The 10,635-nt window shown below is 59.5% G+C and overlaps 1 protein-coding gene across 4 annotated transcripts; it reads right to left on the bottom strand.

The window, feature by feature from the left end:
- Positions 1–457: 457 nt before the first annotated feature.
- Positions 458–10,373, bottom strand: AK1 (adenylate kinase 1). 4 transcript variants are annotated; one of them, XM_061154585.1, is made up of 7 exons: positions 10,259–10,373; positions 7,043–7,081; positions 5,496–5,531; positions 5,148–5,311; positions 4,232–4,348; positions 951–1,142; positions 458–696 (listed from the first exon to the last, which is right to left on the bottom strand). In XM_061154585.1, exons 2-7 carry the CDS (start codon positions 7,047–7,049, stop codon positions 628–630), a joined length of 585 nt encoding a protein of 194 aa, XP_061010568.1. In that variant the 5' UTR covers positions 7,050–7,081; positions 10,259–10,373; the 3' UTR covers positions 458–627. The 4 variants fall into 4 exon arrangements, with proteins under 4 accessions (XP_061010568.1, XP_061010570.1, XP_061010569.1 ...); XM_061154587.1 differs by lacking the exon at positions 10,259–10,373 and adding an exon at positions 10,100–10,165; XM_061154586.1 differs by lacking the exon at positions 10,259–10,373 and adding an exon at positions 8,666–8,745.
- Between the last annotated feature and the right edge of the window lie 262 nt (positions 10,374–10,635).

The following is a 10,635-nucleotide window of genomic DNA, read 5'->3' as shown; positions in this document are numbered from 1 at the left end:
CTGCCCACCCAGCTAGCTGATGTGTGTTGCCCTCCCTGTCTGGGGAGCCCCTACCTCCACCCCCAGTCCATGACCATGCTGCCTGCTCCAGCCCTGTCCCCAGCAACGGTTTGGGACAGAAAACATGCTCAGAGAGCTAAGGGGCTCAAGGTCAAGGCCACATAGCAAGGATACAGGGGAAGCCAGGCCAGGGCCCAGCTCTGCCTGACCATGAGCCCCTGAGAGCCAGGACCCCAGCTCCATCACCCAGAGTCCCCCGGCCTGGCATAGCCCGGGCCCAGCACACCCCTGTGTGAGGGGGGTTTTCCTCTGCAGCAAGGAGGGGGCACCAGCTGAAGCGGGTTGAGAGGGGCCCCAACGAGGAACCGGAGGGGGAGGGGCTGGGGACTCAAGGCTGGGGCGTCCACGCCCTGTGAATCAACCCTGATGGAAGCAAAGAAAAAGGAATAAAACTGAATGTCCTTGGAAACTCCTTTAGTGCTTGGCTGTCCATGAAAACAGGATAAAGTGGCTTCCTCTGCCTGTGCTCAGCTGGGCAGGGTGGAGGCGCTGAGCTCAGGCTGGGAAGGCCTCGAGTCAGGACGAGGGTGGGGCGGGGCTCTCGCTGGGGAGGGGGCTCCAGCTTGGCTACTTGAGGGCGTCCAGGTGGGTGCAGACCTGGGAGAAGACACTGTCCACAGAGCCTTCGGCGTTGACCTGTAGGGAGACGGGCCGTGAGGGCAGGATGCCTGCAGGGCTTGGTGAGGGGGCTGGGTGGACCCCACCAAGGCAGGGGGCTGACCCCACCCCCCCAGAGGCCAAGCCAGGCTCCCCAAGCCCAGCCAGAGTGGACAGCAGCTTCTTGTCCAACCAGTGAGGGAAACCAAGGCCCAGACAGGAGGGCTGTCCCAGGGTAACAGCAATTGGAGACCACACCAGGCAAAGACCCAGGTTTTTTCTTGGGCCTGCACCTTGCGAACAATGCCGCGTTTCTCGTAGAAGGCGATGACGGGCTCTGTGGCCTTGTAGTAGGTTTCCAGACGCTTCTTGATGGTCTCTTCGTTGTCATCCACACGCCCGCTGGTCTCTCCGCGCTTCAGGAGCCGCTTGGTCATGGTCTCAGGGCCGGCGTCCACATACAGCAGTAGCGTGGGCTGTGCGATCTGCCAGCAGGGTGTTATTTACAGAGGGTCCACTCCCGCCCCCTGGAGCCACCTTCTCCCCCACTTTCCACTTCTGAGGCCTGCTTGAGACCCACTCAGACCTTCCAGCCCTTTCCCAAGGCAGCCTAAGGAACCTTCCTCAAACCGATCTGCCCTGCTTCTCCCCTGCTCACACCTCTTCCATGGCTCCCCAGTACCCTCAGGAGAAAGTCCTAACTCCTCACCTGACCTGCCCTCCTCATCTCACGCTCCTCATGCCTTTGCTGTCGTGGCTTCAGCCACATGATCGGCTGTGGTTGGGCTCTCACCCCTGCCTCGCCAGGCCTCTGCTCATTCTGGGAACCTCAGTCAGAAACCCTTTCCCTCAACACCAAGAGCTCGCCTTCCGATTTGAGCTAAAATCTCATTCCTCCAGGGCAGTCTTCTCAGATGCACCCTCCCCTGCCCCAAGCACAGTCCCAGCTCTCTGGGATGCTCTCCCCAGTGGCTCAGATAGCAAAGAATCTGCCTGCAACGCAGGAGGCTCAGTTCGATCCCTGGTTAGGGAAGATCCCCTGGAGAAGGAAACCCACTCCAGTATTCTTGCCTGGAGAATCCCATGACAGAGGAGCTTGATGAACAATAGCCCATGGGGTCACAAAGAGTCAGACAAGACTGAGCGACTAACATGCTCTTTCACTTTTCTGCAGTCACTCCCCTTTACTTCTGCCTTGAGCTTGCTTGTCCCAGGAGTGTGTGTGTGTGTGCTCAGTTGCTTCAGACTCTGCAACTGCATGGACTGTAGCCTACCAGGCTCCTCTGTCCATGGGATTATCCTGGCAAGAATACTGGAATGGGTTGAGTTGCCATTCCCTCTTTCAAGGGATCTTCCTGACCAGGGATCGAACCCTCGTATCTTGCAGCTCCTGCATTGGCAGGCAGAGCCATGGAGCCACATGGGAAGACTTGCCTCAGGAGGGCCTTCTGGTTATTTACTTAACATCCCTCTCCCAGGCAGACCTGGAGCCCCTGAGGGCAGGTAGATGCATCTTATACCTGTAGAGCTGATGTGAGCCTGACTAAGGAACAAGGGCTGAGTGAAGGGGCAAGGGGCTGCTGAGCTCTGGGAGTTCCCAACAATGTCACTGTCGTTGGAATAAGCATTTCATCTGCGGAGAAGGTTCGGAAGGACCAGGTCGACCAGTGCTCCTTCAGTGAGGCCCAGGCGCCCCCTGGTGGCCAGAGCCAAGCAGACCAGGTTTCCAGAGGCTGGAGGACACGGTGGAGCTGGGCCCTGTGCCAAGTCCAGCACCCACAGTATCACCCACAACAGCCCCAGGAAGGATGGGGTCTTTCATTGACCACATTTTCTAGACGTGACTGTCACGGCCTGAAGTGACGTCACACAGCTGGTACGTCAGGACATACTCAGGGCTGCCTGGCATCGGACTTCAGGATCCAAGACCTCCCAGCTCAAAGGAAGCCCAGCCAATCCCCATCTCACAGACAGGGAAACTGAATCCCAGGCCAGGATGGACACTTTCTTGAGGTCCTACAGCCTCTTAGAGGTTGAGAAATACGGTGTTGTGATGCCCCTGGTGGTCCAATGGCTAAGACTCCTTACTCCTGATGCAGGGGGCTCAGGTTTGATCCCTGATCAGGGAACTGGAACCCATAAGCTGCAAATAAGAGCCCAAGTGCTGCAATTAAAGAGCCCGTGTGTTGCAACTAAGACCTGGAGCAGCCAAAAAAATATATTTTTTTAAAGAAATATGGCATATTTCTACTGGGTTAGGCTCAAAGCTGTGGAAGCCCAAAGATGGCCCAATCTCACAGAGACGGGCAGTGGAGATGGAAGTCTGTCCTACCCCAGCCCCCTAAGATGTCAGGTCCTCCCCATATATGGCCCTGCTGCTGAGAATTGCCCCTGAGTCCCCATCCACCTTTGCTGACCTCTCCCTCCTCCTAGGAACTTGCAGTTTCCTGTTTCCCCATATGGCCTGTGACGTCAGAGGTATTGGCATTTATCAGAGGTGTGTGTATGTATGTACACTTGTGTATGTGTGTATGTATGTGTGTACATCTGTGTGTGTGTATATGTGTATAATCTCTGTGTATACCTGAGTATACCTGTGTGTATGTATACGTGTACGTGCATATACCTGAGTGTACATGTGTATATGTGTGTGCATGTGTGTGTACATCTGTGTGTATACATGTGTGTATGTGTGTACATCTCTGTGCACACTTGGGTGCATCTCTGTGTGTCCCTGTATTGGGATATCCTACACCCTGCTTCCTTGCACACACATTGCATGAGTGTGTGGGTGTGTACACCACATGCCTCTGTACATGTGTACATATGCCTCTGGCCTTGTGCATGCGTGTCTGTCGGTACTTATGTGTACATGTACCTGTGTTTGTATGCCTGTGGTCACCTGCCTGTACATGTGTGTGTTTGGGTGAGGTGTTCCCACCCTAGAGAAGATCCTCCTGGAGGGCACTCATGCCAGGCAGCCCAAAGACTCCTCCTCCTCAAGGCTGTCTCTGTCTAGCCAGGCTTCCTGTGGTGCCTGGAAGGGGACTAGACTCCCCCCATGGCATTCAAGACCTCAGCTGGGCCTGAACCTCCCTCCCCATGGTACTTCAAGTTGCCCTGCCCCACAGATTCTGTTCTCCTCACATCCCCTGACCTTCCAGCACTGTCTATGCTGTTTCCTGCCCCTCTGACTGTGTGTTCACGGGGTGCCAAGTCCCACTTTTGAAGGGTGCATTCTCTGTAACCTCCATGCTACCTTTCAAGGATAATGTCTGTCCCCATTTTGCAATTGGAGACACGAGGTTCAGAAAGGCAGGATGACTGGCCCAAGGCCTCAAACAGCTGAATGGGAACCCACGGCCAGGTTTGTGAACCCCCCAGCCCGCTGCCTCCTCTTCTACTCATTTTCCTCTAGACTTCAGAAAGACCTCCAGAGAGTCATCCTGGTCTTCCTCCTTGCCCACCCTGCCACCCTCCGACGGTCAGTCTATCTCTCCCTCGTCTCAAAACTGCCCATCACGGCAGCTCCTGCCTGCCCGCTTCGTGTCACAGCTCCCCGGGTTGCACTTACCCTCCGCTCAAACTCCTCCCCTTGCTGCACCTCCCGGGGGTAGCCGTCAATCAAGAAGCCTTTGGAAGTATCTACTTTGGCCACCATGGCATCTCGGAGCATGTCCAGCACTGTCTCCTGGGGGCGCAGCAAAAGAAGGGAGGGTCATGAGCCCCTCTTCTCCAGGCCCTGCTCAAGCCTCTGCACACGCCACCCCACAGTCAGAAATGCTCTCTGCCCTAACAGATTTCCCAAACAAGCCGCCCTCTCCAGGAAGCTGCCTCTGAATTACAAAGACTTGATTGATTGATTGGGCCATTCATTCAATCATCCATTCATTTCTTCATTCACTCAATAATATGACTGGGGCCCTCCTTCCAGCCTTCTGTCTGAGCCCTGAGGACACAGCTCTGAAAAAAGCAGAACTTCCCTGTCCTCAGCACACTCACAGCCTGCTGAGGGGACAGACCATTACACAGTTCATTTACAGTTTCCAACAATGACATGGGCTATATACTGGCAAAGAAGCGGGGGCGACTGGAGTCTAAAGTGGGGGGCGGGAGCCTAGAGTGGGGGGCAGGCCCAAATCTGAGGGAGTCAGCAAGGTCTGAAAGCTGAGGAAGAAGGAACATTTCAGGCAGGAAAGAGTAGGATGAATGTGAGCAGACAGAAAGGCCGGGGTGCTGGGAGGGTGCAGAGCTGGGGCCAGGGGTGAAGACTCGGGGGGTGTGAGGAGGGGCGCTGAAGGGCGTCGGCAGGCAGGTCCTGGAGGCTCTTGGGAGCTTCTGGAGGGAATTTTCTCCCAATGGCAATGAGGAGTCTCAGAGCCAGGGAAGGTCATGGTCAGCCCTGCCGATGTGTCATGGGCTTTGCTGGTTGGCGTCCACGCAGGGCCACCACTGCCCCTCCAACCCTCACCCCGCTGGGGCCCACTCACCAGTGGCACCAGCTGCCCCTTCTCCATGATTTCTGACAGCATCTTGCCCCTAGCTGAGCCCGAGCTGACCTCGGCCCGCAGGAGGTCTCCGGTGGAGAGGTGGGTGTAGCCGTACTTCTGGACAATCTTCTCACACTGGGTGCCCTTCCCCGAACCGGGCCCGCCTGCAAGTGCCCACCCATTCAGAAGTCCCGAGAAATGGGACCCCTGCAGGGACGGGGGTGTCTGCCCGGGTCACCCAGCGAGGAGGGGGTCAGAGCCCAGGGTGCCCCCCAGGCCCAGGCTCCCACTGGGAGGCCTTTGAAGCCGCGCCCTTCTCGCTGCCTCACCCGCCTGCCTTGGACTCACCCACCACAAAGATGATCTTGGTTTTCTTCAGCTTCTCTGCGGGAGAGAAGAGGGGAGCAGAGCTCAAGTGAGTCACTGGACAAGGAACCAGAGGCACCTCTGAGGTCCTAGGCCTGTAGCTGAGCCCCAGGCAGAGGGACGGACACTGCTCATCACCGCATCAGAGAGGCAAATGAATCAGCCCAGAGCGAGTGATATGGGGCGAGGGAAACGCAGAGACTGGGACAGGCCGGGGAGGTGAAGATGATCCAGGTGGAGAGACCCACAGGGACCAAGGCCTGGAAGTCACAGGCTCAGCACAGGCCGTGAGGGTGACGCTGAGGGCCTCGGATGCCCACCCTCATGGCCCCTCCCTGTGGGCAGCTTGACCAAGGTGCCGGGTCACCTCTGGCTCTAGAGTCTTCCATGATGCGGGGGTCTGTCGCCGAGCAGCAGACCCCCATGGTCCTGGTCTGCTGTGTCCCCCAGCCTCCCCCTTCAGGCTCTGGGCCTGCCCATCGCCTGCCTCCCCTAGGCGGTACCAGTGTGGAGTTGGCAACCACAACATACGTTGCCCTGGAGACGGTTGCCGGGAAAGAGGGCTGCGGTGGGCACATGGAACCCTTGCTTAGAGAGGGCGGGAGGGAGCTTGCGTTTCAACCTCCGCCTTGAACTCAGCCAGACGGCAGCTCCACCATACAGAAGGGACCGAGGCCTGGAGGCAGGCGCCTGCTTGAACTGGGATGGGGGCCTCTTCCCAAGCTGCCCAGCCTTCCCCGCTTCTCAGGGAAGTAGGAGCTCGCTGTGTGCCAAGGGGGAGGTGAGCTTGGCAAGCTCCTGGGGTTCTTGAGGAGCTGCCAGAAGAATGACTTCTGTGGGCTTCCATCGTCTGCGGCCATGTGAAAGGGCACAAGCCTGGGCATGGGGGGATGGCCACAGCCCAGCGGTACCTATGTTCAGAGCCCCGGGGGTGGAAGGACGACTGCCGGCCTCAGGCAGCAGCAGCAGCCGGGCCCTCTGGGCTCCTTTAAGAGCCGCCCGGGCCGGGACCCAGCGCCAGGGATGGGACGGGTGGTGCCGCCAGGAGGCAGGCCAGCTGGGCGCTCTGCCCACGTCTCCCTGCAGGACCCAGCCCGCAGGAGCCAGAAGGGCCCAAGACATGCTGAAGACTCAACCCCACTGGTATGGGAGAGGGGCAGGAGCGTGTCCTTGTTTGCCTTGGCATTTGCACACTTGGGGCCTCTCCGCAGGGCAGGCCTTCCCTCACCAGCACTGTGCCCCTCTCCAGAAAGAGCCAGAGATTCAGCTCTATAAATACCAGTGTAGGAGGTGAGCTATGGGGCCCTGAGAAGCCTCAAGGAAGCCTCATTCCTTCTAAAATTAATCTTGGAGCTGGTACATCCCGCGAGAAGCCCGAGAAAGATGCCGGAGGCCCCCAGACAGGTCCTTCCAGCAGCTCCAGAGCTGCCTGCAAACTGTCCCCGCACGTCCGCCGAAAGCACACCCCTTTAACAGATGGGCGCACTGAGGCCCAGGCTGTGAGCGGGCAAGGAGAGGCACTCCCATACCTTCCATCCTGCCGTGATCCGGGCAGCCGAGTCAGCGCTCTGCAAGACAAGGGCACAGGCAGCCGAGTGAGGGGGTTTCTCGGACATCAAGCCTCTGCCCCCGGCCAGCCCCCCAAGGTGGGGGCCAGGCCCTGGCCTGGTCTTCTGAGGGTGGAGGGGCCGCTGGGGGCAGGGGAGGCCCAGGAGGCTGGGCGAAGTCACCTTTCCTCTGGTTGCCTCCACTGCCTCACCTGTCGCACGCAGGGCGGGCAGCAGCCCCTCCAGCCCACCCAAGAGCGAGGTTGACAGCCAGAGGCGTAAACAGAGGCTCCTGCAACTGCTGAACTGTTTCCCTCCCAAGTCCCGGAAAACAGGCCCTGGGTCTTGCGTCTGCCTGACACCTTGACAACGCTCCCCAGAGCGGGAGGAAAGCCCGGGAGGCAGGAAGGTGTCCTCATCTAGGAGGGGTTTGGACCAGGATGCTCGAAGGGACACAGAGGCCAAAGGGAAGAGAGCTGCAGGTCTGTATTTGGTCCACAGCCTGCGTGGTTCTCAACTGAGCGGGTCCCCTGGCTTCCGCCCCTGTAATGTTGCACCCAACACCTGAATGCCCTTCCCCAAGGAGCTATTGTTGAGGACTCAGTTCAGGTGCCGCCTCCTTCAGGAGGCCTTCCTGGACTTTGCCCTCCACTCCCACACTGGCAGGTGACCGGCCTCCAGCTTCGCACACATGATGCTGTACTGTTCTGCAGCAGAGTTGGGTGGAAGGCCCAACTTCCACCCTGACATGGCCCCTGCCGCCTCCCTGCCTGAGGACCTTGTACCCCTTTCCCCTCAGCTTGTCAGTCAAGCCCAGTGCCTCTTGGGATCCCACCCCTCTGCATCCACAGCTCAGAGGTCTCCCTCCCTCTCCCCTTCCCATCAGTCTCTCTGGAGTTGCCACAACACATCTGTGGCTCCCACTTCTTCACTCCTCATCCCCCAGCCTTCCCCAAGGCTCCCAGCAACCACCACACACCCTTTTGCCTTAACCTTTGACCCCAAAGCCTGGGTCAGCATTCCTTCTGCCTGGGACCCCTGCCCGGTGTCCCTACTCTGCCCTCTCACTGTTGGCCTCAGGTTCCCTGGACCCTCGTCTCTGCCCAGCCAGCCCAGGCCTCTCTCCCCAGCCTCCCACAAACACAGCCCCTGGACAGACCCAGAGACCCCAGAGACCCCCAGCCTCTAAACAGCCCTTACATCATCCGAAGCTACGTGTTCTATCACCCAGCCAGAGGCCCCGGTCAGTGTGAACGCCCTTCTCCCCACCCACCTCCACCCCACACAAGCACGTCCCAGCCCTCTCGCTCCAGAATTTCCCTCCAGGCTGTATCCTCACCGCCACTTCCTTGTTCCAAGCAGGGAAACTAGCCACTGCCCGGCCTTCCGTGGGCCTCCCCACCTCCACACCCCACCAGGCAACCTGCAGGATTTTCTCTGACAAGCATCAAACCACATCCTTGCCTGCTTAAAACACTTCCACCTGGGGCCCCCTCCATCCCCCAAATAAACCCTAACGTAGCTGATCGAGCCCAGCAATCTAGTCCCTTTGGGAGCCCTCCCCTGGAGGCCACTGCCTGAACTGCTTGGAGCTCCCTCACTCACCACTATTGTGTCCCACCTGCAGGTCCCAGCTAATGTTGCACCCAACACCTGAATGCCCTTCCCCAAGAAGCTACTGTTGAGGACTCAGTTCAGGTCCCACCTCCTTCAGGAAGCCTTCCTGGACTCTGCTCTCCACTCCCACACCGGCAGGTGACCGGCCTCCAGCATCTCACACTCCACGCTGTACTGGGCCTCTCTGCTGTACTGTAGGCCTGTGTCCCACCCCTCCTGGCCTGGCCCTGGCAGAGCATGGGGCTGGGGGCCTCACTCCATCCGCACAGCTGTCTTGGGAGGGAAGTGAGGCTTGGGGAGGAGGAGAGACCTGCCCAGGGCCTGGCTGGGGTCACACTGGGGGCGGCGTTTTCTGCTACCCTGGGCCTGGCATCTGCTAGGTCCTTCAGCAGCTTGCTGACCGTCCCACCCCCCCGGGGTATGAGCTATAGCCTTTTTCCTGCTGAGTGTGCTGAAGGAAGGCTAAGAGCTGCCAGTGGCCCTCCGCCGCTGGTGGGGGAGGGAGAGGGTCCCCTGGCCAGGGACAGCCTGCAGTGACGCCCCGAGGAGTGGCCTGGACCCCAACCCACCCCGCCCCGCCCCCTCCTGGTAACCTAAGCCCCTCTGCCCTGCTGGCACCTGCTGCTTCTTGGTCCAAAATAACTTGGGTTGTGAGGAGTCCTCACAGAGGCCAAGGGTCTAGGGCAGAGTTGGGTTACGGGCTCAGCACCCGGACCTTATAAGGCCCCCGGGTCAGGACCACGGCAACTCCTCACATGACCGGGTGGTCTGCTGAGGGGCCCGGGAGGCCAAGGCCCGAAAGGACCACGACTTTACCTCAATCACAAGGCAAGGCCAGGGCAAGAGCCAGGCCTCCCGGCTCCTGACCAGAAGCAGCCTTCTCAGTGGTTGGCAACTGGCTAGGGTTCAAGTCCCAACTCTTATCACTCAGCTGTGTGACCTTGGGCAGCTGGGGTCCCCTCTCTGGGTGTGAACCCCCAAGCCCAGTCCAGCTGCTCCTGGAGGGTCCCAGGAAGGTAGCTGAATGGCACTCAGGAAAGGCCCCACGGGCTGGCTCAGGGCTCCCTCCGAGCCCCTGCCCTTTCAGGAGGCTGGGGCAGGGGGCCAAACATCCAGGGGGCTTCCCGTCCCCCCAGCACTAAAAATGACATGACAGGGTAGCTCCTCCCAACACCTAGGCTGACCCCTCCCAGGTCCTGGGGCAGGGAGCCCAGCCACAGCTCCCCTCCCAGGTCCCCAGCTGAGACGGGCCAAGGGCAGGGACCCGGAGCCCCAGGAGTGCCAGTGGGACAAAGGGGTGACTGTCACGGAGGCCGGGAGGGAGAACACCACACATACACACACCCCCAACCACAGGACACACACAGTGTGGCACAGACACCTAGCGCAGAGCCTGGGGAATACCGCCAGGCAGATACTTACAGATCACAAGCTGGAATAGAAGCACAGCCACACGAAGCCCGAGGAGACCCCAACACGCACAGACACGCAATCCCCCCAGGTGCGTGCAACTTCCCCATTCCCGGCAGGGGCGCCCCCCCCAACACACGTGCACAAGCCCACACACGGGCACACACTGACCTGGGGGAAGGGTGAGGGTGGGCACAGGGGCCAGTGCGTGCCCTGCCTGTCCTCGCCAGCCGCCCGCAAAGGCGACTATTTATAAGGCTGTCAGCGGCGCGCGGCATGCCGGGAGCCAGCGCTCCGTGATGGCAGGGAGGGAGGGAGGGAGAGCAACCGGGAAGGGAGGGAGCACTGGACCAGAGCGGAGCCCTGATGGGAAGCCAGGCCAAGCACCCCCAGGTGGCCTGCCCGCACACGCTTACAGCACTTAACAGCTTCCCGAAGGTTTTTCATTCCTCTGTTGTTTCCACTGTACCTGCATCACTCCAGGGGGACCTGACCGGGCTTCTTCTATGACCGCTGGGGAAGCTGACGTCCAGCGAGGAGAGGCTCTT

The sequence above is a fragment of the Dama dama genome, chromosome 11 (genome assembly GCF_033118175.1).
Source record: "Dama dama isolate Ldn47 chromosome 11, ASM3311817v1, whole genome shotgun sequence".
Classification (NCBI taxonomy): domain Eukaryota; kingdom Metazoa; phylum Chordata; class Mammalia; order Artiodactyla; family Cervidae; genus Dama; species Dama dama.
This window is presented reverse-complemented; position numbering and strand designations above follow the sequence as displayed.

Coding starts and splice junctions, on each gene's coding strand:
- AK1 (XM_061154585.1), bottom strand. Junction 5,312..5,495: donor CAAGATCATCTTTGTGGTGG/GTGAGTCCAAGG, acceptor GGGCACTTGCAG/GCGGGCCCGGTTCGGGGAAG. Junction 4,349..5,147: donor AGGGGCAGCTGGTGCCACTG/GTGAGTGGGCCC, acceptor CTGCGCCCCCAG/GAGACAGTGCTGGACATGCT.